We start from the raw sequence: 23505 nt of genomic DNA, 5'->3' as shown, positions 1-23505 counted from the left end.
GGGAGAAGGAGGGGGCGGAGCTTCCCCGCCTGAGGGGCGTGGGCTGTGCGGACGGAGCGTTAATTAAATAAATTAAATAATCACTAATTAGCGACAGCAGCCCCTCAGCCCCTGCCTGCTCTGCTCACCCCGTTCCATGCGCGATGCCAAGCCCCGGGACCCCCGCGGTTCCTGAGGAGCGGCCCCGGGCGGGCGCCCTTTGCCCGCTCCGGCGGGGCCATAAAGCAGGGAGCAGCCGGGCAGAGGCCGTGGGGCGGCCGATAAGGGGCCGTGGCCTTGTCCCCGCGCCACGCCTGGGCCACACGGAGCCTTAGTCAGCTGTGTCCCCTCCCTGTGCTGGGACTCACTGAGGGGAGGCGAGCTGGGGCTGTGCCGGTGCCCCTCGCTGCAGGGGGATGAAGGTTCGGCACGGTGTATGAGCCCGGAACAGCCGTGAGGGACTCGGCGGGCTGGGTTGGGATGGGTTTTAAACACATCCCTTTCCACAGGGACACCTCCCGCTGTCCCAGGCTGCTCCGAGCCCCAGTGTCCAGCCTGGGCACTGCCACAGCTGCTGTGGGATCTGGATTGCCCACCCTCACAGGGAATAATTCCAAATTCCCAATTCCCCATCCATCCCTCCCCCTGTCCCTGGACAGCCATCCTCTGTGCGCTGTCCCTCCATCCCTTCTCAGCGGTCTCTCTCCAGGGGGAACCACAGGGCACCGAGGTGTTTTTGGGTGAGCCATGAGCGGCAGAGGCCAAGCGAACGTCCCCGGATATTGCCCTGAGCACGCATCGATGTGATCAACGCCGAGACGTCTGAAAAAGGGAAACTGTCCCCAAAAGTGGGTGAAGGTTCATGGACAATTATAGCACCTGGACTTCGCCCGGCAGCCCCGGCCCCTCCTGCCCCGCTTGGCAGAGGAGCACAAAAACATTTGGCTAATGAGTTACGGGTCCAGCCCCGGGGTGGCCCTGCCATCTCACTCTGACGGCCCCAATCAGGGCTGGGGCATTTTGCAATCTGGGATATTATTTCTGTGCAGTTGGAGTTTAAACTTTGCCATTCGGTTCAGGGAATCACAAAGGAGGAGGAAGAGGAGGAAGGTGAAGGCCGGGCTTGTTGTCCACCGCGCTCCCTGTGCTCAGAGAGGGCTGAGAGGACAAGCTATGGCATCTCCCTCAGGTATGTCCTGGCTGCCACCGCTCAGATCCCGTGCGGCCGTCAGGATTCTCTGAGAGGACTGAGGGTGAAGGACAGGGTGCAATAAAGCCCCGTGTCCACCTTGGCCAGACAAATGTCAAGGAATGACAACTGTCCCCAGCTGGCTTGGAGGACATTTGAGTCAGTTGGGTGGGTGGTGGGTTGGTTGGTTGGTCGGTCAGTCAGGCAGAGAGTTGAGTGGTCAGTCCATTGGTCAGTGGGCTGGTCGTTGGGGCAGTCCATCCATTGGTCATTTGGCCAACAGGCTGACCATTTGGTTTGTCTCTTGATCAGTTCACTGACTGGTCAACCAGCTGGTCAGTGGGTCAGCTGCTCGGGTAGCTGGGATGTCAGCTGGCTGATTGGCCAGGTGGGCTAATCCTCAGTGGCTCTGAGGCCAGGGTCTCAAGCAGTGCCTGGGGTGGCAGGGAGGGACTGAGTCCCCTCCCTGGGGTGACCAGTGGCTGCAGTGCCCTCGCCTCCACTTGCCACCCAGAATGATTAACCAGCCCTTGCAGCACGGCCACCTCCAGGAGGGAACCCCCTGCCTGGGCAGCTCTGGGTGGAAAACTGGAGGATTTGGGAACTTCTGCTGCTGGGAGGAGGGTGGGGCACTGCTATGCCTGGAGCCCCCACATCCTGTCCCACCCCTGTAGGGCTTTTCCAGGTGAATCCCAACATGCTCCTGCCCCCTCTGAGCTGCCCCAGGACTCGGGGTGTCCCCGGGGCCGTGCAGCTCGTGTGGGGGTGGCTCTGGGGGGTACCAGGGGCCTGGGCTGGGCAGTGACCCTGCCATCCCACAGCCATGGCCTCCAGCACGGGCAGCCTCGAGAGCCTGGACCTGCTGGATCTCCTCTTCGACCTGCAGGACGGGATCCTGCGCGAGGTGGAGCTGGGGACGCCGCCGGGAGCCTGGCCCCAGGACAGGGTGAGCCCGGCCCCTCCCCGCCTGGGCCCTGCTGGGTGACAGCCCTGCCGTGTCACAGCCCGGGCCACGGGCGCTCCCGGTGACGCTGCCGTGTCCCCACAGCGTGCCCCGGACAGCAAGGACTTGCTGAGCTCCGTGCTGGGCTCCGGGGACTCGGTGTCGGACTCGCCCAGCTGGTCCCCGGCCACCAGTGACAGCGGGGTGTCCGAGGACCCCCCCTCTGACCAGCACGACAGCCCCCCCCGGAGCTGTGATGGGGGTCCCCGAGAGGTCCTGTACCCCTACACCGAGCCCTGCCGGGCCCAGCCCCTCCCGGCGGGGGCTGGGGTCCTGCAGCCCGAGGTCTCCATCGACCTGGGTGAGCCACACTGGGGAAGGACCAGCTGGGGGCACTGGGGGGACTGGGGACACTGGGGAGCTGAGAGCAGTGGGGAGGGGGGGGACTGTGAGGAAATTAAGGGAGCTGGGGGAAACTGGAAAGAACTGGGAGGTCTGGTGGGCTAGGGAGGAGATAGGGAGAGTGTGGAGAGATTGGGAACTGGGGGAAACTGGGCAGACTCGTGGTGGGGGGGACTAGGGCAGGACCAGAAGGACAGTGTGGGGGGACAGAGTCAGGGGCACCGGACTGGGCACAAGTCACCCTGGTTCTGGGGCCACCCCAGGGGGAGGGTCCTGCAGTGGGGACACTGGGGACACAGCTCTGTAGACAGCCGTGCTCTGCCTTCCTCCAGACATGTGGCACCCTGGGTTCTTCCTGGAGGAGAGCCAGGACCTGCCCGCGGTCCCCCCGCCCGCATCCTGTGCCCTCACCGTCAAGGACCTGCTGCTCTCGGGCAGCTCTGACAACGTGAGTCCCTGTCCCTGTGTCCCCAACACTCCCTGTCCCCAGCCTGGACCCGGAGCATCCCCCATTCCCATCCCTATCCCTCCCCATCCTCACACTTGTTCCCTTTCCCTTCCTGGTCCTTGTCTATGATCCCTGACCCTTCCTGGCACCTTCACCGTGGTCCCAGCCAGTGTCCCTGGGGCCAGGCGGGGGGTGACCCCACCCAAAGGTGTCACCATTCCATGGTGACAGCATTCCATGTCCCCACAGCAGCCACAGGCTCCTGGCTCCCTGCTCCGGCCGAGCCAGGGCCACTTCCAGGAGCTGGTGCTGACGGAGGACGAGAAGAAGCTGCTGTTGAAGGAGGGGGTGACCCTGCCCACGCAGCTGCCCCTCACCAAGGTGGGTGCCAGGAGTGGCAGGGGTGTGGAGTGGGGGTCCCAGCCCTGGTGGCCCTGACCCCCCGTGTCTCCCCCAGTACGAGGAGCGGGTGCTGAAGAAGATCCGGAGGAAGATCCGCAACAAGCAGTCGGCTCAGGAGAGCCGCAAGAAGAAGAAGGAATACATCGATGGGCTGGAGAGCAGGTACAGAGCCCAGCCCCTCACCTGGGCACGGTGGCACCCTGGGCACTCTGCTCCTTGCCAGCCCTGTCTCCTGACCCCACGCTGCTCTCCCTGTTCCAGGATGTCGGCGTGCACGGCTCAGAACCAGGAGCTGCAGAGGAAAGTCCTGCACCTGGAGAAGCAGAACTCGTAGGTGTTCCTTGCGTGGGATGGGGACAAGGTGGGGTGGGAAATGTTGGCAAGGAGGCTCATGGGCTCTCCCTGTTCCCAGATCCCTCCTGGAGCAGCTGAAGAAGCTCCAGGCCATGGTGGTTCAGTCGAGCAACAAGGCAGCACAGACAGGGACCTGCCTGGCGGTGCGTGGGGCCTCCAAAGCCTGGGAGCCTGGAGATGGGCTGGGAGGGAGGGATGGATGGATGATGGATGGATGGATGGATGATGGATGGATGATGGATGGATGGATGGATGGATGGATGGATGGATGGATGATGGAGGTGCAGTGGTAGGACATGAACCAGAAGGGAGGGATGGCGGAATAGATGCACTCCTGGGTCTGCCACCAGCTGTGAGCCAGATCCTGGTTCCCCTCCCCTGCTGTGCTCAGTGATGTCCCCTCTGTCCCCAGGTCCTGCTGCTCTCCTTCACCCTCATTGTCTTCCCCTCCATCAGCCCCTTCGCCCCCAGCAAGGCTGAGGCAAACGGCGACTTCAGGCCCGTGCGAGGTGAGGGCTGTGCTGGGCTGGGCTGTGCCAGGGCTGGGCTGTGCCAGGGCTGGGCTGTGCCAGGGCTGGGCTGTGCCAGGGCTGGGCTGTGCCAGGGCTGGGCTGTGCCAGGGCTGGGCTGTGCCAGGGCTGGGCTGTGCCAGGGCTGGGCTGTGCCAGGGCTGGGCTGTGCCAGGGCTGGGCTGTGCCAGGGCTGGGCTGTGCCAGGGCTGGGCTGTGCCAGGGCTGGGCTGTGCCAGGGCTGGGCTGTGCCAGGGCTGGGCTGTGCCAGGGCTGGGCTGTGCCAGGGCTGGGCTGTGCCAGGGCTGGGCTGTGCCAGGGCTGGGCTGTGCCAGGGCTGGGCTGTGCCAGGGCTGGGCTGTGCCAGGGCTGGGCTGTGCCAGGGCTGGGCTGTGCCAGGGCTGGGCTGTGCCAGGGCTGGGCTGTGCCAGGGCTGGGCTGTGCCAGGGCTGGGCTGTGCCAGGGCTGGGCTGTGCCAGGGCTGGGCTGTGCCAGGGCTGGGCTGTGCCAGGGCTGGGCTGTGCCAGGGCTGGGCTGTGCCAGGGCTGGGCTGTGCCAGGGCTGGGCTGTGCCAGGGCTGGGCTGTGCCAGGGCTGGGCTGTGCCAGGGCTGTGCTGAGCTAAGCTGTGCTGGGCTGTGCCAGGGCTGTGCTGAGCTAAGCTGTGCTGGGCTGTGCCAGGGCTGGGCTGGGCTGTGCCAGACCCTCGGGCCCTGACCCTCCGTGGGGCTCAGTTTTCTCCAGGTCCCTGCACAACGCCGCCGCCTCCCGCGTGGTTCACACCCAGCCCCAGGCCGGGGAGGAGAAGCCCCCGGAGCCGCTGTGGTCGGAGCCCCTGCAGGAGACCCCCGAGACCCTGCACGAGGCTTTCCAGGGCACATTCCCAGCACTTCCAGACAAAGGGACCCTCCAGAATGACACACGGGCATCGGCCACCGAGGGGCTGAGCCATGAGGACGGCGACCACGGCGATGCTGTGCCAGGGGATGGCTCCGTGCCACACCCGGGGCTGGCATCCCTGGCATGGTCCAAGCCTGGGCACAGCCGGCCCGCGGTGCTGGAGCCGGTGGAGGAGCTTTAGGCACAGCAGGGAGCACGGGGGTGCCATGGGGTGACAGCACCTCACCCCCTACAGGACACGCCCTCGGGGGACCCCTCCGGGATCTGCCTCCGGATGCTGGACCTGCTTGGCTTTGCTTGGATTCTGTGAACTGGGAAGAGGAGACCGGTTCCCACTGGCCTTACTGGGAGGAAGGGGCTGCTCCTGCCCCCCTGGCACAGTGGGAGTTGTGGAAAGGACCTGAGGTCACTCAGGATGGGGCTGAGGAAGCAGGAGGGGCCCTGGCCTGGTTGGCTGCTGATGGTGCAACTGGTTGGTTTTGCTCTTTGTTTTGTTTTCGTTTTTGGTTTTAGAATTTTATTTTCATCTCTAAATAGAAGATATTTTGGAAAAAATACACCTGCTGTAGTTTAAGAGGGGGTGATGCAAGAGGTTTCAAGGAGCCCTGGGCCAGGGGGACCTCAAGCCCAGCTGCCATGAGGGGCCCAGAAATGGGGGGGACACACGGCCATGCCCCACCTGGAGCTGGGGCCAGGGCACCCTCCCACAGCTCCCACAGCTCCCAGCACTGAGTCCAACTGGGATCCAGCCAGCACCAGTCTCCCTCCATGACCAAGTGGCGTGGAATTACAGAGTCATGGAATGGTTTGGGTTGGAAGGGACCTTAAAGCTCATCCAGTTCCACCCCTGCCATGGGCAGGGACACCTTCCACTGTCCCAAGGTGCTCCAAGTCCCACCCATCCTGGCCTTGGGCACTCCAGGGATCCAAGTGCAGCCACAGCTTCTCTGGGAATTCCATTCCAGGGCCTCACCACCCTCACAGGGAAGAATTTCTCTATGCAAGGCCCTCCTCAGGCCCGTGGGTGCATCTGCTCCGCGAGCCACAATTCAAGTATGTTTAATACTGACATAAAAAAAGGGACAATATTTAAGGGAATAAAAAAAAGTCGGTAGGAAAAGCAGCCCAGGTGAGACAGGGACAGTCCAGGTCAGGTGAGGAGAGGCTCCACCTTCATCTTCTTCGCGGGCGTTGGCCCCGTGTCGGGGCTGGGGCGCTCCTGCCTGAGCGCGTCCCGGTGCTCGCGCGGCGCGTTCCCGGTGCCGTTGTGCTGGCCCAGGGGCTCCTCCTTCAGCCGCCCCGGCAGCTGCTCGCCCTTGGCCAGCTCGGCGCTCTCCACCACCACCGGCCCCGTCCACTCGGGCACCTCCAGCCCCAGGTGCTTCATCAGCTTGGTCATCACCTCGTCCACGTAGCCGTGGATGCGCAGGTCGGCCTGGCGGTCCTGGACGGCGGGGACACGGCTCAGGGGACAAACGGCCCCTCCCAGGGACACGGCCATGTCCCCTGTGTGTGTCACTGCCAGTGGGACATGAGCTGGCCCTGGGGCTCTGCTGGGGTGTGGGCTGAGCCATGCCTGGGGATGGGGACACAGGGACAGAGCAGGGACAGAGTGTGACAGGCACAAGGGAGCTCTGGTGACATCCCAGGAACCCCCAGCTCTGGGTGTTAAAGACTTTGGACAATTGGGGCACCAACACCTGAGCAGGAACTGAGCAGGCCCTCCACAGGCTCCGTGTGTCTGACCCTTCCATCGGGCTGTAAACCCTGAGAAGACACAGCAGGCTCCAGGCTGAGCTTTTACTCTGCTCCTAAGACTTGCTTGGATAAGGCTGGACAGGGCTTGGAGCAGCCTGGGATAGCTGAAGGTGTCCCTGCCCAGGGGAGAGGGAACAGGATGAGCTTTAAGGCTCCTTCCAACCCAGCCCTTTCCATGGTTCTAATATTTACCTGCCATCTCTACGTGTTTAGCAGGAGCTGCAGGTTTAAACCCTCCAACCCAGGACTCCCAGCCTGTTTGCCTGCTGAGAGAGGCCACCTGGGAGGGGACAACGTGCAGGGACAAACATGGGATGGGCCTGGAGGAGGGGACAGGAGGGGAAAGGAGCAGTGCAGCGCTGTAGGATGCTCACTCACGTGTTTGGTTGCTTGGAGGTTGACAATGACCAACTTCCCTCCTCTCTTCTTGGTGATCAACGGGAGGTTCCCACTGGGTTTGATCTGCAGAGAGGTCCCCAGGGTGACAGAGAGATCGGCTTTCCTGCAGGGAGGAGCAGAAATCCAGACTCAGGGCATGGATGGGTGGGAAGGGGCTGTTCCCCTCCTGAGCAGGCAGTACCTGCAGGCTTCATCTGCCAGCGTCAGGTCACGGTCAGGGAGGGAATCTTCCCAATCCAGAATAGTGTCTCGTAACTTCCCTCTGGAAAACACACACAGGGACCATGTTTTTCCCTGGAAAAGGCAGGAGAACAGGCAGCAGAGCTGCCCTGGCAAAGGGGACAATGACCAGAGCCTGTCCCACCCTCCCTGTCCCCACACTGTGAAGGGATGGAGAGCACCCAGAGAGATCACCTTGTGCTGCTTCTCCCAAACCTGAGGGGCTGTTGGGTCGTTCCCCAGCCCACAGCCCAGGAGGAGTCCCTACCTGCAGGCCCGCAGCCCCCGGGCCTTGGTGACGCTGCAGAGGCGGCCTGTGGGCTTGAGCCCCATGCTGCCCACGACGGCGTCGCGCACGTACTGCCTGTGGGACACAGAGCTGCTCAGCCCAGGGCTGCGTGCCCAGCACAGCCTGGGATGGGGATCCCAGCTTCCCCGGGGATGGGGATCCCAGCTTCCCCCTGGGATGGGGATCCCCCTTTCCCAGGGTGGGGATCCCAGTTTCCCCTGGGATTGGGATCCCAGTTCCCCCGGGATGGGGATCTCAGCCCAGCCCCCCCAGGGCTCACGTACTTCCCACATTTCACACACTCTTCCACAAACATGTTCCCGTGGAGCTCGGCCAACTTGTCCCTGTGGGAGAAAGGCACAGGTGAGCTGGGGAAGGGTGGGGAGCCCTGGGGGAACCCTACCCCTCCCCAGGAACCTCAAGGGCTTCCCTGCATTCCAGCCCTGCCAGGTGATGGGTTCACCCCCCAACAGGGACTGAGGAAGGGGCAGCAGATCCTGGCCTTTTAATGTTAATGTTTCCATCTGCAGCACCGATTGCAGCTCCTGATCCACTCAAATCTCTGCTCCTGGGAGCATCCAGACCTTTGCTTTTCCAGCACCCAACATTCCTGTCTGCCCCTGTGCTGTTCCAGCCCTCTGACACCTGTTTTTCCTAAAATTCCCCCCAGGCTCAGAGCAGAAGCCAGAGGAAAACACGGCCGTGCTCTCCCTGTTTTCCTCAGAGCCCCACTGGGAACTTCCTCCAGGCTGCGTGAGACAGGACTGACTTGATTTCCCCCAGTTTGGCCCCAGTTCAGCTTACTCAAGCACAGGCTTCATTTGGGAGGCAGAGCTGGGCTGAACTGAACAGGAGCCAGTGGCTCCAGGCTGTGGGAGCCCTATGGAATTCTGTCATCATTCCCTGCTGCTTTTCCCATGGTTGTTTAGATTGAACAGACAAACACGGGGCTGGGAGCAGCACCCAGGACTTGGGGAAATGACAGGAAATGCCCTGGAGGCAGCTCTGGCTGAAGGAGCTTGAGAGAGGCACCTTCTCCAAGGACACATGGATGCTCCTCAGTCACATCCTGACTCATGGGACCACAGAATGGGTTGGGCTGGAAAGGACCTTAAAAGATCAACTCCCTGCCATGGGCAGGGACACTTCCCACTGTCCCAGGCTGCTCCAAGCCCCATCCAGCCTGGCCCTGACTGTTCCCAGGGATCACAGAATATCCTGAGCTGGAAGGGATCCACAGGGATCACAGAATATCCTGAGCTGGAAGGGATCCACAGGGATCACAGAATAATATCCTGAGCTGGAAGGGATCCACAGGGATCACTGAATTCAAACCCTGGCCCTGCACAGGGGAATGAGATGGGCTTTAAGGTCCCTCCCGGCCCAAACCATTCTGGGATTCCACGATTCCATAATCTGTTTTTCCTGTGCACAAACAGCACCTGGAAGCATTTCTAGACAGCAACAACCAATTCATTTCATTCCACGACCCTCTGCAGCAGAACCAGAACGTCTCCCCTCTAAATTCCAGCTGGTTTAGCCCCTTCCAGCTTCCCCTCCTCGTACCAGATAGGGCAGAGATTCCCTGGGAATGAAACCCTCTGTGAGGGGCTGGGAAATACCGTGGGAATCCTGAGCGCACGTGCAGGCCGTCCACGTTCTGGCTGACCAGGAATTTCAGGATTCCCACCCTCTGCAGCCCCAGCAGCGCCATGTGGGTCTTGGAGGGCCTGGCATTCTCGAAGGTGGTGTCGAATTTTGGGGAGAGCCCTTTCTCTTCCATAGTCCAGACACCATTGGGGCCCCTGGAAAAGGCAGGAAGGGAGAGCTCAGGCTCCAGGTGCCCCAACCACGGGAGCAGAGCTCATGGATCAGCAGGAATCTGGGGGCTGATACAAGCAATGTGGGGATTCTGTGGCAGCAGATGAGCCGGGCAAGAGGGAAAATGGTGTTTGCAGCTGGATCTGGGATGGACAGCAGGGATGGGGCAGGTCTGGGTTAAATCAGAGCCTTCCACGGAGGAAATGGACTGGGAGGAGGTGCCACGCTCCCAGCCCTGGACTCACCTGAAGTCAGGGATGCCCGAGGCCGTGCTGATCCCTGCCCCCGTGTGGAACACCACATGGGAGGAGCTCCGGATCAGCTCTGCCAGCTCCTGCACCTTCCGCTCCAGCTCCTCCGGAGGGTCAAAAATCTGGGCAAACACAAAAACCAGCGTGGGGTGGAGAGATGGGGGTTATATGGGGAAGGAATCCTTCCCTGGGAGGGTGGAGAGGCCCTGGAATGGATTTCCCAGAGCTGCCCCTGGATCCCTGGAATGTCGAAGCCAGGCTGGACAGGGCTTGGAGCAGCCTGGAATAGTGGAAGGTGTCCCTGCCATGGCAGGGTTGGGACTGAATGATCCTTCATGTCCCTTCAACCCAAACCATTCCGGGATTCCATGATTCTAGAGCCCCGGTAACCCACAATTCTTCCTTGTCCATGAAGGATTTTGCATTCCTTAATGATAGAAACATTAAATAGGAGAGGCTCGGCGCTGTCTGGAGCATCTCCGTGCAGGGACAGGGCTGGGAACACCCAACACCAGCAGGGAGGCTGCTGCTCTGACAGGCAGCTGGCCCAGGCTGGGCTCCAGGAGCCACCCGGGGTCACCCCACGTGTGCTCAGCCCCAGCAGTGCCACCAGCTCAGGGGACAGGGCAGGCCTGAGGGACAGCGAGGGACACGGGAGCTGTGGAGGTGGGGACACCAGACGCTGGTCTGGGGAGTAGATTTAATTCCTGATTTAATTCTCCAGCCCCATCTCCTGGGGACAGAGACAGGAGCCTGTGTGTCCCTGTCCCCTCACCAGGACAGGCTCCTGAATGTCCCCAAACCCCGTTTTAAGCTTCCCAAGAGCTGCTGGGGCTCAGGGGGGACACGGCCGGAGCCATGGGGGGAGAAGGAAGGATCAGGCCATGGAAGGGGACACGGAGGGAGCCGGGGGCGGCCTGGGGGGGCACGAGGGAGCCATGGGGTGTCTGGGGACAGGCACCCACGGCAGGGCACAGCGAGGGAGCCGCGGACACACAAAGGCCCGGCGGCTCCCGGCGCGGGGCCGAGGCCGCGGTTGCCATGGGAACGCGCCGGGCCGCGGCAGGGCCCGCGGGAGGCCCGGGCGGGCGGAGGCTCCGCCGGGCGGGCGGGGGTTCACCCGGCGGCGCCGCGCTCACCTCGGGGAGGCCGCACTTGCCCTTGTCCGAGTACGGGGACAGCCCGGCCGCGTAATTCACCGCCATCGGCGCGGCCGCGGCGCGGCGGAAGAGCCGGGCGGGGCCGGGGCCGCGGGACCGCCCCGGGGCCGCCGCCGCCATCTTGGAGCCGGGCAAGGCGGGGCTGCCCTCAGCCGGGCCCGAGCCCCAGAGTGTCCCGAAACTGCTCAGTAGTGCCCTGACACTGCCCCGAGAGTGTCCCGAAACTGCTCAGTAGTGCCCTGACACTGCCCCGGGAGTGTCCCGATACTGTCCGGACACTGCCCCGACACCGCCGGGACACTGCCCCGGCACTGCCCCGAGAGTGTCCCGATACTGTCCGAATACTGCCCCGGCACTGCCCCGACACTGCCCGGAGCCCCAGAGTGTCCCGATACTGCTCAAGCCATGCCCGACACCGCCGGGACACTGCCGGGACACTGCACTGCCACTGCCCCGACACTGCTCCGGCATTGCCCTGACACTGCCCCGAGCCTGAGAGTGTCCTGATACTGCCCCAGCACTGCCCGGAGCCCGAGAGTGTCCCAATACTGCCCCGGCACTGCCCCCCCGGTCCAGGCGGGAATAGGGATGGGCAAAGAGTGCCAGAGATGGGCAAGGGGTGCCGGCAAGGACAGGGGTGCCAGGGATGGACAAGAGGTGCCACCAAGGGCAAGGGGTGCCAGGGAGAGCAGGGAGTGCTGGCAAAACCAGGGGTGCCAAGGAAGGAAGGAGGGACAGGGAGTGCGGGCAAGGACGGGGGTGAAGGGCAGAGTGGTGGCTACCAGGGAAGGACAGGGCGTGCTGACAAAGGCAGGGGTGCCAGGGAGGGACAGGGGTGCCAGGGAGGAGCAGGGGATGCCAGGGAGGGACAGGGGTGCCAGGGAGGAGCCAGGGTGCCAGAGAGGGGACAGGGGTGCCAGGGAGGAGCAGGGGTGCCAGGAAGGGACAGGGGTGCTAGGGAGGGACAGGGGTGCCAGGGAGGAGCAGGAGATGCTGACAAGAACAGGAGGCGCTGGCAGAGCCAGGGGCTGCCAGGGCAGGGAAGCAGATGTCAGCTCAGGACAAGGGGTGCCACCAAGGGCAGGGGGTGTTTGGGATGGGCAGGGGGTGCCAACCATCCGAGCCCAGCCCTCCCCAGGCACCTCCAGCACCCCCGGCCGTGTCCCCTGTCCCCAAACACAGCCCGGCCCGGCCCCCCCGGCTGCCCGGGGCTGTAACCGCAGCCGCGGCCGTAACACAATCCCCGGCTCCGGTTCCCGGCTGCGGGCGCTGCGCTGGGAGCGGCAGGACGGGCTGGGAGCAGCGGGATCGGGGGCGCCGAGCTGTCCCCAGGCAGGGACAAACCCTCCTGGAGCGTGGCCATCCCCCCCAGCAGCTGCCGCAGGGCTGAGGCCGAGCCACCATGAAGAGCCTGAAGGCCAGGTTCAGGAAGGCAGATGTGAGTGCCACCCCTGGGGACACGGGGACACGGCGACCTGCCCCAGCATGTCCGTGGGGACACTGGGATCTGCTCCAGGATGTCCGTGGGGACACGGGGACCTGCCCTGGGATGTTCCCTGGGACGTGAGGAGCTGGGGATTTCCCCCAGGATGCCCCCAGCGTCACAGGGGCAGTGTCACCCCTGCCCTGGGACACGGGGTGGTCGCTCACAACGGGGACAGCAGCCCCACGGAGGCTGGCACTGCCACCCTGGCTGGTGGAATGGAGCCCCCAGGGCACCCCCAGTGCTCCCAGAGCCATCGCTGGGAGCAGGGCAGAGCAAAGGGCAGGGAAGCGGGTGCCAGGTCCCCTCCCTGTCCCCTTCCTGGGGACAAGTGCCGCTTTGCCAGCTGCCACAGCCTGTGGAACCAGCCTGTCGATGCTCCTCAATTATTCAGCAGCCAGCCTGGCACGGGGCCGCAGAGGGCAGAGGGGGACAGCGCTGTCCCCAGTGCACTGGGAGGGACACAGCCGGGGACGTGGGGACACAGCTTGAGGCCCCTCACCTGGAGTCTGGGGCACCATCCTGCTCGGGGCGCTCCGTGCCTCAGTTTCCCCACACTGCCCTGGGTACGTCCCTGAGAGGCTCCCGATGTCCTGCTGCCACCGGGACTGCCAGGACAGCGCCTGGTGACCCTCTGCGTTTCAGGGTTCCCCCCTGAGGGGTGTTTGGGGGGATTCCATCCCTCCCTTGGCTCCAGAGTGGGGCGGGGTTCCCGGTCCCCCTCCTCGGGGGCCAGGAGGACGCTCAGCCCTGGTCTGGGGGTGCTTTTGAGGTGGGACAGCCGCCCCCCCGTAACCTCTCCCGCTTTAACTGGGACCAGGGAGCCTGGGAGCAGGGATGCGGGGATGCGCCCCCATCCCCATCCCCATCCCCATCCCGGGGCTCCCCCGTGTCCTCCCCATCCTGCTCTGTCCTTGCCTGACCAGGGACTGGGGGAGCGGGCACCACCCTCCCAGTTTGCCCAGGAGCCCCGGGAGACTGGTTTGTTCCCTGTCCCTGGTCCCACTGGGCTGGGGGGGCTCGGGGGGCACCCGGCGGGCACGGGCGGGTTTGGGACAGGTGCCAGCGGCTCCCGAAAGGTGACATCCATTTCCTGCCGCCGCCAGCGCAGCCAGCGCCGCTTTGTCGTCACGGGCTGCGGGGTGAAGCCAGGACTTGCGGTGCCTGTCCTGGTCCTGTCCCGCTGCGGGTCGCTCCTCCGGGATGTGCGGGAGCACCGGGAGAGCAAACCCCAAGCAGGCGCGGTCCTGTTCTGGGGGGGACAGCGCTGTGTCCCGTTATCCCGGGAGGCTGGAGCATCCCCGGGGATCTGCGCTCGCTGCCAGCTGTGCTCGCCCTGCTTTGATCCTTCCTCCTCCGGGAGCAAAGCAGGGCTGGGAATGGGATCAGCGGGGAGAACGGGCAGGGCTGGGGCTCCCGTGGGTGCTGGCTGGGTTTAGTCGTGGGATTTCAGGGTGGCAGGGGCAAACCCTGGGGCAGTTGGGCTTGCTCCCAAATCCCAGCCTGGCACAGCTAAACGGGGCTGTGTCTGTAAATGCCCTGCTCTGTGAGCTGCAAACTGGGGGGGTATGGAGGGGATTTTCATCCCAATCCCTGCTGAACTCCCCATACCTGGGGGTGAGACACGGCCACCCCCAGGGACAGGGCTGGGGACAAGGACAGGCAGCCCAGCCCAGCCCTGCCCGCCCTGGGGACAGCACTGTCACAGCTGACGCTGTCACAGCTTCCTCTGGGCTCTGCTGCAGAGCCAGGACTGGACCAAGAACGACGAGAAGCTGCTGCAGGCCGTGGACTACAACGATGCCGGGCGGGTCACGTCGCTCCTGCTCCGCAAGGGCCTGGTGCCCACCAAGCTGGACTCGGAGGGCAAATCCGCGTGAGTGCCAGCCCTGCCCGGGGGACACGGCTGGGGACAGGGGACACGAGTCCCACGGCCCCTGGTCTCGCTGCAGGTTCCACCTGGCTGCCACGCGGGGCAACGTGGACTGCCTGGAAGCAATGCTGGCCCACGGCGTGGATGCCATGACCAAGGACAGCTCGGGTGAGGCCATGGCCACCACGTGGCCCTGCCTAATGCCATGGGTCACACAGGGCCGCTGGTCATCCCCAGGTGTTGTTGTTCAGGGGACAGAGGTGGTGGCCACACCTGGGGGCTGTAAATTGTCCCAGTTTCGTAAAGGAGCTCAAGCAGTGGCTCATGAGCTCCTGGGGTTGTCCCCTTCCTGTTCAGCCCCGTTCCAGCAGATCCTGCTTTGTTCCTGTGTCTGTCCCCAAGCTGTCCCCTCTGGCACAGCCCTGCTGGTCGTGCTCTGACCTGTTTGTCCCTTCCCAGGTTACACTGCCCTGCACTTGGCCTCCAAGCACGGCCACCCTCAGTGTGTCAGCAAACTGCTGCAGGTACAGGGAGAGGGAGGAGGGACAGCGGGAGGGAGGGAGGTGCTGTGCCAGCAGAGTGTCCTCCCTGTCCTTGAACCCCCTTCCCTCACCAGTGCCTTGGCATGGTGGCTCCCAGCTCTGTGTGCTGCTGCCTGGCACCAGGGAGCCACAGGGGTCAGTCCCTTGTCCTTCACCACAGCGTGGGGCCAGAGGGGGTTTGTATATCTGTCCCCCTCCTTCACCACCCCGCAGAGTCTGTCAGTCCCCTGTCCCTCACCGTGCCACAGAGCCACTCGAGCAGTCTGTCCCTCTGTCCCCCTCCTCCCGTGACCCAGGCTCTCCCCCCAGGCCTCCTGCCCCGTGGACGTGGCCGATGGCAGTGGCCGGACCGCGCTGCACCTGGCGGGTGAGTGGGGACAGTGCCAGCCCTGTCCTGCTCCTGTCCCCGTGGGGCAGTGCCAGCCCTGTCCTGCTCCTGTCACCGTGGGGCAGTGCCAGCCCTGTCCTGCTCCTGTCCCGGTGGGGACAGTGCTCAGCCCTGTCCTTGTCCGCAGCTGCCAGCGGCTGCATCTCCTGCTCCGAGATCCTCTGTGACTTCAAGGCTCCCTTGAACAGCAAGGACAAGGTGGGGTCCATCTGCTCCTGGTCCTGCTTTGCCAGCCTGGGGCTGTCCCAAAACACAGCACAGCTTGGGGTGGGACATGGAAATTGGGGTGGGACATGGAAATTGGGATGGGATGTGGAAATTGGGATGGGACGTGGAAATTGGGGTGATATCGGGAGCAGGCTGCCCCGTGGGGGGATCTGAGCCTCCTCTGCTCCCCTCCTGCCTGCCATGCCGTGCCCAGGACGGCTCCACGCCGCTGATCCTGGCTGCCAAGATGAGCCACTCGGAGCTGTGCCGGTACCTGCTGCACCGCGGCGCCGCCGTGAACTGCCGGGACCTGCAGGGCAGGTGGGGCCGCAGCGCTGGGGGCCGGCAGCGCCCGCGGGGCCTGTCCCCTCACCCGCGCTCTCCCCGTGCCCAGGACAGCCCTGATGCTGGCCTGCGAGAGCGGCAGCGTGGACACCGTGGAGGTGCTGGTCAGCGCCGGTGCCCGCGTGGCCGTGGTGGACGCCACCGGCCACGACGCCGCGCACTACGGGCTGGCCACGGGCAATGCCCTCATCCAGCACCTGCTGCAGGAGGCGGCCCAGCGCCGCTCCTGGGCCAGCGGTGAGGCTGGGGGGCACCCCGGGCTCCCTGTCACCATCCCTGGGGGGTTGTCACTGGCCGGGCAGGGCTGGCAGAGCCTGCGGGGATGTGTCGCCTTTTCCTGGGTGTTTGGGGCTGCCTTTGCTTGTGCTGTCCCCAGCTGAGGTGGCTCTGCTCGGAGATCTGAATCCCTAAATCTCCTCAATTTCTCTTCCCTCCCGCTCTGCCCCACAGAAGAGGAGTCAACTGAGCAGGCGTCGCAGGTGAGGGGCTGGTGCCCGTCCCTGGAGGGTCCCCTGGCTCAGGAAGGAGGGAGGGCACTGTGGGTGTGACGTCCCCTCTGCCCTGGGGTGTCCACAGACGTCTTCGCCCAGCCAGTCATCTGTCAGGGAGAAGAGCAGCACCCCGAGGAAGAGGAAGGCCCCTCTGCCTCCCCTGGGCACCCCCAGCCAGGTGAGAAATGAGTCCCCAGGTCCTCACCTGGCGTGGCAGGTGCAGAGCAGCCCAAAATACCTTGATGAGGGGTCCCCTCATTGGGGGGTCAGTGCCAAAAAGCCCCCTCGGGCACACAGTGGGATTTTTGGGGTTTCCAGGAGCTGGGCTCAACGCTTTCCATGGTTCCCTGCAGGAGGACCGGGATGCCTACGAGGAGATCGTGCGGCTGCGGCAGGAGAGGGCCCAGTTCCTGCAGAAGATCCGGGGCTTGGAGCAGCAGGAGAAGCAGAGACGGGAGGTACCGGCTGCAGGGCCCTGGGGACATGCCACCGTGTCCCCGGGGAGCAGAGGGGACAGGGGAGATGGGGACAGCACTCATCCCTCCCTGTTCTCTCCCTGGGTCCTGCCAGCGGGCGGAGCTGGATGAGGCCTCCCTGCGCTCCATGGAGAAACGGGTGAGGCCAGGGAAGAGCCTGGAGGTGACCTCAGCTCTGCGAGGGGTCCTGGTGCTGGGAATGCCACCAGGACTCTGCCAGGAGCCAAAGGGACACTACTTCCATGTCCTGCCCTGCAGATCCAGGAGCTGGAGGAGCGGCTGGTGGCACGGGACGGGGAGAAGGAGAAGCTGGGCAAGGAGGTGGAGGCTCTGCGGAGCCGCCTGTCCTCGATGGAGGTGGGTGTGGGCAGGACACAGCTGGCAGTGCCCAGGGCTGGGACAGGGGTGTCACCTCCACCCTGCACCCCCAGAATGAGAAGGAGAACACGAGCTATGACATTGAGACGCTGCAGGACGAGGAGGGAGACCCACTTGAGTTCCCAGGTAGGTCTTGCCAGCCTTCCAGTGACACCTTGGGTAGGGGGCACTGGGCAGTGGGGGCACAGGTGGGCACAGCCCCAGGTCCCTGTGCCCTGCAGGAGCAGAGATGCTGCTATCCAAGAAGACGCTGAGCCCCTCGGCCGAGGAGCTGCTGGCCACACTCCAGGGGCAGGTGCAGTCCCTGACCGTGCAGAACAAGGAGCTGAGGGAGAAAATCCAGGCACGTCCCCCTCTGTCCGTCCGTCTGTCCCACTGTTCCTTGTCCCCTGCCCCACAGTGGCCTCACGGTCTCTCGGCAGGTGCTGGAGAACTTCGAGCGGGATGAGAGCAGCCCCCCTGCCCAGGGGGACGTGGTGCCCGCCAGTCTGTACCAGGCCCTGCAGCGGGAGCTGGAGCGGCTGCGGGCGCAGGGCAGGGAGGCCGCGGCGCGGGCCGGGGGGGACGGGCAGCGTGCTGCCTCGGAGCCCATCCCGGAGGGAACCGCGGGGCCGCGTCCCGCCGAGGAGCCGGCCTGGGCCTGGGCCGAGTGCAAGGCGGCGCTAGGCGAGCTGGGGGTGCAGCCATCCTCCTCCTCCTCACCCTCCGGCGAGCGGGAGCCGGGCGCGGAGCTGGCGGAGGCGCGGGCGGCCCTGAAGCGGGCACAGACCGAGCTGGAGGAGCGGGAGCGGCGGCTGAAGGAGCTGCAGGCCCGGCTGGAGGCCGCGGAGGCTGCGGCCTCGCCGGGAGCCTCTGTGGAGGAGGCGTCGCGGGAGAAGGAAGCACTGCTGCAGCGCTGCGGGCGCGCCGAGGCCGAGGCCGAGGCGCTGCGGCGGGAGCTGCAGCACGAGGCGGCCGAGGCCGGGCTGCGGGCGGAGGCGGCGGCGCTGGCGCAGCGGCTGCAGGAGCTGGAGCGGCGGCACGAGAAGACGTGCGAGGAGGTGTTCCGCGTGCAGCGGCAGGCGCTGTTCATGAAGAGCGAGCGGCAGGCGGCCGAGGACAGGCTGGGCGCCGCGCAGAAGCAGCTGGAGCAGGCCCAGGACGAGGCGCGGCGGCTGCGGGAGCTCCACGGCCACGCCGAGGATGCGGCACGGCTGGTCAGGGACAGGGACAGGAAGGTAGGGGATGGGAAATCACAAGGGGCTGCTCGGAGGGGAATGGTGGCCTTGGAGCCGCACACGTAGTCACAGAATTTGGGTTGGAAGGGACCTTAAAGCTCACCCCATTCCACCCCGTGCCATGGGCAAGGACACCTGGCACCATCCCAGGCTGCTCCAAGACCTGCCCAGCCTGGCCTTGGACACTGCCAGGGATGGGGCAGCCCCACCTGTAACCCCTGTGCCCTGTGCAGATCACGGAGCTCTCCAAGGAGGTTTTCAGGCTGAAGGAAGCCCTGAACGCCCTCCCCGAGTCGGGGGGGCCCCCACAATCCCCACCCAACACGGCCACACTCCAGGCGCGGATCCGGGCGCTGGAGGAGAAGCTGGAGGTGGGTCACCTGGTGGGTTCGGGGCTCCCCCGAGCCCCCAGCCCCGTGGCCAAACCCCTCCCTGTGCTGCAGGAGACAGAGACGAGGCACAGCAAGGTGGTGACGCTCTACCGGAGCCACCTGCTCTATGCTGTGCAGGTGAGCTGGGGACAGGGCTGGGGACAGGGCTGGGGACACTGGGGGGGGGGACTGGGCCATCCACAGGAGGCAACAGAGGGGCTGAGCCAGGTGCCAGCCCAGGGACACGCACGGAGCCTCCCTGATGTCCCCACCAATGTCCCCTCCACCCCAGGGCCACATGGACGAGGACGTGCAGAGACTCCTGTGCCAGATCCTGAGGATGCAGCGGCTGCAGGAGCAGGGCAGATGAGCCCCTGCCAGCACGGGTGGCACAGGGACGGGGGGACAGGTCTGTCACAGCACCCTGTGTGTCCCTTTGCTTCTCAGGGCACCCAGCCCACCCCCAGCACAGCAGCAATAAAGTTATTTATAGTCACACTAATGGGGTGGCTCCTCTCTGGGGGCACCGGGGGGCTGTGGGGACATGGGGACAGCAGGGGATCGATGCCACCATCTCCAGCCCTGCCGTCCCTTGAGGGGAAAGGTGACCGTGAAGGAAGGGAGTGGTGGCCGGGGAGAGGTGGGAACTCTTGGCCAGGGCTGGAATCCCTTTCCCAAGGGCGCGGGGTGTGGGGGCAGCAGGCTGGGAAGCGGCTCCGTCCCCACGGGAACGGCACTTCCTGCGAGGAAATGGGCTGGGGAGCGCCGGGATCCGGCGGGGACACTGCGGTCCCAGCTGGCCCTGCTGTGGTGAGCGTTTGGGGGCACTGGGATCCCCACGGGCAGTGCAGGGGGTGTCGGAGGTCTGGGGCACCCCCAAATCCAGGGAAAGCGGAGCGTGTCCCCTCTGGGGGTGAGCCAGCTGTGGCGGGAGGTGACAAGGGTAGGACCTGTCCCTGTAGTGCTGGGCTTGGGGAAAGCAGGGAGCTCAGCTCAGCCTCCAGGCCGGGCTTTGGGGGTCTCTGTGAGGGACAGTCCTGCCCGGGATGGAGGTAGGGACCCACCCGAGGGATACAAACCCCTAAGTCCAGGTGTGGGACAGCAGGGGTGGCTGCACGTCCCCCTGAGAAACAGCAGGAACAGCGGGAATTTAATTTTACCCCCTCTCTTTCCTGGCTGCAGGGTCTGACCCCTTTGGAACCTGTCCCTCTGCAGGGCGTGTGGCAGGGCTGGGGGGGAAACTGAGGCACAGCAGTGTGGGGTGGTTCCAGGGTGATGTCCCTGGCCCCCAGGGGACATGTGGTGTCTGTGCTGTCCCCAGTGCTGGGGTTTCACCGTCCTGCCTGTCCCCACAGGTGCCTGGGCAGCCCCGCTGAGTCTCCTGGCATGAGGTGGCTTTGGGTCGTGGCTTTGGTGGCACCCGCCTGCACTGTCCCCTACAACGGCACGGCGGGGAGCACTGGGGATGGGGACAACGGGGACAGAGGTACAGGGGACTGGGATGGAGGCTGGGGGTCTGGGGATCCTGGATACAGCAGGACTGGGCAGACTGGGAACACTGGGTTGGAGATGGAGGGAGCAGGGATGGAGGGGATTTGGGACAGCGAGGGGACAATGACAGGGTCTCTAGGGACAGAAGTGCGGGGACACTGGAGAGACTGGGGACATTGGGATGGGCATGGAGGGATGGATGATGCCTGGGGGTCTGGGGACACGGGGGGACCAGGGGCAGAGGGACATGGGACACTGGGAATGGCATTGGGTGGCCCAGGGAGGCCAAGACCCTTCCTGATGCAGTGTCCCTGCCCCTGCCGTGTCCCCACGTGTCCCCCAGGCCCCTGCACCCCTCAGCACGGCTCCCTGGGCGCTGAGGTGCTGCTGCTGTGCCCGGGGGGCGAGGCCGAGTGGCGCCGGGGGGACACGGTCCTGGGCACGTCCCCAGCCCCGGGGCTGGCCCTGCCCAACGCCAGCCTGGCCCACGAGGGCCACTACAGCTGCCACCACCCTGTCACTGGCGAGACCTGGGCCACCATCTGCCTGCGGCTGGGCTGTGAGTGCCCCCCAGCCCTGCTGTGACCCCGCTGCTGGCCGGGGGTCCCTGGGGGTGCTGGCAGTGGGGTGACCCCTGTCCCCCTGTCCCTCTGTCCCCTGTCCCAGACCCGCCCCCGCCACCGGCCATCGAGTGCTGGGCCACCAGCTACCCCCAGGCTGTGAACTGCTCCTGGGGGCTGAGCCCCGAGCCCCTGCTGGACACCGACTTCGTGGCCACCTACAGGTCAGTGGGCGTCCCCAAAGCCTCTCGCCGTGTCACCCAGCCCTTGGCAGCTGTCCCTGTGTCCCCAGGCACGGCACGGACACGGGTGAGTGCATCCCCACGGGCCCGCGGAGCTGCTCCTTCGGGGAGCTGCAGGTGTTTTCCCTCACTCCCTACGAGCTCAACGTGACAGCCCGGAACGCCCTGGGAGCTGCCTCCGGAGCCCTGCCCTTCCTGCTGGAGAACATCAGTGAGTGCTGAGGGGTGGGGGACACCGCGGTCCCCTGCAGGACCCTCCTGCCTCACCCTCTGGGGCTTTCCCCTGCTTGGGATCATCAGTGCAACGATTTGCTGGGGCTCAGGCTGTCCCTGCACAGCTCACAGGGGGACGTGAGGGCTCTGTCCCCAACAATCCCATGCTGGATCCCGCACCCAGGACATCCTCTCTTTGTCTAAAAATGAAGGAAACTGACTTTTCCCACGCAGTCGTGGGACAAGAGGGTTGGTTTTAATCTAAAGGAGAATGTAAATGGGATATTGGAAAAAAATTCTTGGCTGTGAAGGTGGTGAGGCCCTGCAGTGGGATTCCAGAGAAGCTGTGGCTGCCCCTGGGTCCCTGGGACTGCCCAAGGCCAGGCTGGATGGGGCTTGGAGCAACCTGGGATAGTGGAAGGTGTCCCTGGTGGGATGAGATGATCCTCAATGTCCCTTCCCACCCAAACCATCCTGGAATTCTCTCATTCCTTGTCTCCCCAGTAAAGCCAGACCCCCCCGAGGCCCTGCGGGTCTCCCCCATCCCTGGGGAGCCCCAGAAGCTGCTGCTGGAGTGGAGCCCTCCATCATCCTGGCCATTCCCGGAGTATTTCCCTCTCCACTACCGCATCCGCTACTCCCGGGACAACGACTCCGTCCTCACCACGGTACCGGCATCCCCCTGGGTAAACTGAGGCACAGCTGTGGCCGTGCCCAGCGTGTCCCTGACCCCGCCGTCCCCAGGTGGGGCCCTACGAGCTGACATCCCACACGCTGACGGAGCTGGAGCCCGGCAGCCTCCACCACATCCAGGTGGCCGCCAAGGACATCACGGATTCCGGGGAATCCAGCGCCTGGAGCCCGCCAGCCTCGGGGACACCCTGGGTGGGGCTGTGACAGCCAGGCAGGGCCGCTGTCCCCATCCCAGCCTGCTCCCGTCCCTTGTCCCACCCCAGCAGTGCTGCCAGGAATGGGCAATAAAAGGGCTTGAGCTCTGTCCCTGTTCTAACTGGGGTGTTTGTGATGGCTGAGCTGCCCCTGGGTCGGTCCCTTCAGTGCCCTCAGGGGCAGTCCCTTTGTTGTTCCAGAACAATCTCGTGGTTTTCCTGAGTTTGACCCTTTTTTGCCCTTGGGGTCGGTCCCTTTTCCGCCCCAGGACCGTCCCCTCGCCCGCGCCCCACCCCGGCCCTCAGCGCCCACCGGGGCGGGGCTGTCACCCTTGAGGGGTGGGCGGCCATGGCGGACACGGAATGAGGGGGGAGCGCCGTGATTAACGAGGGGCGCCTGCTCCCTGCACGGCGTTCCCCGGGCTGAGGCGGCCGCGGAGCGGAACCCCGGGGCTCACAGGCCTCACACCGGAGCCCCGGAGGGTTCCAGACCTCACACCGGAGCCCCGTGGCCGTTACAGACCCCCCCCCGCGCCGTGCCCCCTGATGGTCCGGCCCGTCGCTGCCTTCCCGCGCTCCGCCCGGGGGAAGGGGGAGCCGTGCGCGTGCGCATGCGCAGCGGGGCTAGCGGGCGGTGGCGCCCCCTCCTGGTCCCGGCGCGTCCCGCCGCTCGCAGCCCCTGCGTGCGGGACCGGGAGACCCCGGCGCTCAGTCCCCTCAGGGCTGGGGCGATGGCGGGAAACGGGGGCGGATATGGAGGGGTTTGGGTGGAAAAGAGACCCTAAAGATCATCCTGGGCCACCCCTGCCATGGGCAGGGACTCCTTCCCCTGTCCCAGGCTGCTCCAAGCCCCGTCCAGCCTGGCCTCGCACACTTCCAGCGATCCAGGGGCAGCCACAGCTGCTCTGGGCACCCTGTGCCAGGGCCTCACCACCCACACAGGGAGGAATTCCTTCCCAGCATCGCATCTGTTTTATTTAATGGGGACCTAGGCAGAGATCCGCCACCTCCCAGAGAGCACCAAGCCCTTTCCCAAGCTTTGCCAGGCTTTGTGCCCTCCAGATTTTCCTCTCCGAGCTCTCCTGGGCTCTGGAAGCACTTTGTGTCCTCACAGTCATTTTGGAAAAAGAGCCGGTTTGTCCCATCCTGTGAAGTTCCACCTCGCTCCAGCTGATGGCAGGATTGGGAGCGTGTGGAGCCGAGGTTTTTCCCAGGAAGGCAGACAGCCTGTTGGACAAGATCCCAGTTTTCCATCTCGGGAATCGGAGACGGAGCAGCCTCACACCTGAGCACTCGTTCCCACCAGGAATGAGAGCGGGG

At 65.0% G+C, this 23505-nt stretch overlaps 4 protein-coding genes across 7 annotated transcripts; 3 read left to right on the top strand and 1 right to left on the bottom strand.

Moving 5' to 3' along the window:
* The first annotated feature begins 882 nt into the window (after positions 1 to 882).
* Positions 883 to 5986, top strand: CREB3L3 (cAMP responsive element binding protein 3 like 3). 2 transcript variants are annotated; one of them, XM_039702417.1, is made up of 10 exons: positions 883 to 1168; positions 1990 to 2114; positions 2217 to 2472; positions 2846 to 2961; positions 3214 to 3342; positions 3419 to 3525; positions 3625 to 3693; positions 3776 to 3860; positions 4130 to 4226; positions 4959 to 5986. In XM_039702417.1, the coding sequence occupies exons 1-10, from the start codon at positions 928 to 930 to the stop codon at positions 5303 to 5305; spliced, it is 1572 nt and encodes a 523-aa protein (XP_039558351.1). In that variant the 5' UTR covers positions 883 to 927; the 3' UTR covers positions 5306 to 5986. The 2 variants fall into 2 exon arrangements, with proteins under 2 accessions (XP_039558351.1, XP_039558350.1); XM_039702416.1 differs by having other exon boundaries at positions 884 to 1168; positions 3211 to 3342.
* Positions 5987 to 6167: 181 nt separating this feature from the next.
* SIRT6 (sirtuin 6) lies at positions 6168 to 11284 on the bottom strand. Of its 2 annotated transcripts, XM_039702434.1 has the most exons (9): positions 11001 to 11284; positions 9856 to 9983; positions 9412 to 9594; positions 8074 to 8133; positions 7769 to 7864; positions 7463 to 7543; positions 7261 to 7384; positions 7075 to 7162; positions 6575 to 6998 (listed from the first exon to the last, which is right to left on the bottom strand). In XM_039702434.1, exons 1-9 carry the CDS (start codon positions 11139 to 11141, stop codon positions 6925 to 6927), a joined length of 975 nt encoding a protein of 324 aa, XP_039558368.1. In that variant the 5' UTR covers positions 11142 to 11284; the 3' UTR covers positions 6575 to 6924. The 2 variants fall into 2 exon arrangements, with proteins under 2 accessions (XP_039558366.1, XP_039558368.1); XM_039702432.1 differs by lacking the exons at positions 6575 to 6998; positions 7075 to 7162 and adding an exon at positions 6168 to 6568 and having other exon boundaries at positions 11001 to 11157.
* An 816-nt stretch (positions 11285 to 12100) lies between these two features.
* Positions 12101 to 19294, top strand: ANKRD24 (ankyrin repeat domain 24). Of its 2 annotated transcripts, none has more exons than XM_039702398.1 (19): positions 12101 to 12459; positions 14256 to 14380; positions 14457 to 14545; positions 14837 to 14901; positions 15229 to 15286; positions 15435 to 15505; positions 15729 to 15835; positions 15909 to 16096; positions 16310 to 16338; positions 16436 to 16528; positions 16704 to 16808; positions 16921 to 16965; positions 17085 to 17183; positions 17258 to 17330; positions 17426 to 17547; positions 17627 to 18421; positions 18655 to 18792; positions 18865 to 18930; positions 19085 to 19294. In XM_039702398.1, the coding sequence occupies exons 1-19, from the start codon at positions 12424 to 12426 to the stop codon at positions 19160 to 19162; spliced, it is 2382 nt and encodes a 793-aa protein (XP_039558332.1). In that variant the 5' UTR covers positions 12101 to 12423; the 3' UTR covers positions 19163 to 19294. The 2 variants fall into 2 exon arrangements, with proteins under 2 accessions (XP_039558332.1, XP_039558331.1); XM_039702397.1 differs by having other exon boundaries at positions 14250 to 14380.
* A 188-nt stretch (positions 19295 to 19482) lies between these two features.
* Positions 19483 to 22307, top strand: EBI3 (Epstein-Barr virus induced 3). The gene is made up of 7 exons (XM_039702437.1): positions 19483 to 19602; positions 20148 to 20278; positions 20627 to 20842; positions 20950 to 21067; positions 21136 to 21296; positions 21803 to 21966; positions 22043 to 22307. Exons 2-7 carry the CDS (start codon positions 20179 to 20181, stop codon positions 22193 to 22195), a joined length of 912 nt encoding a protein of 303 aa, XP_039558371.1. The 5' UTR covers positions 19483 to 19602; positions 20148 to 20178; the 3' UTR covers positions 22196 to 22307.
* Positions 22308 to 23505: the final 1198 nt, after the last annotated feature.

The sequence above is a fragment of the Passer montanus genome, unplaced genomic scaffold (assembly GCF_014805655.1).
Source record: "Passer montanus isolate IOZ18808 unplaced genomic scaffold, ASM1480565v1 scaffold156, whole genome shotgun sequence".
In the NCBI taxonomy this organism is placed as follows: domain Eukaryota; kingdom Metazoa; phylum Chordata; class Aves; order Passeriformes; family Passeridae; genus Passer; species Passer montanus.
Note: the sequence above shows the minus strand (reverse complement) of the source record. Positions and strands in the feature narration are given on the sequence as shown.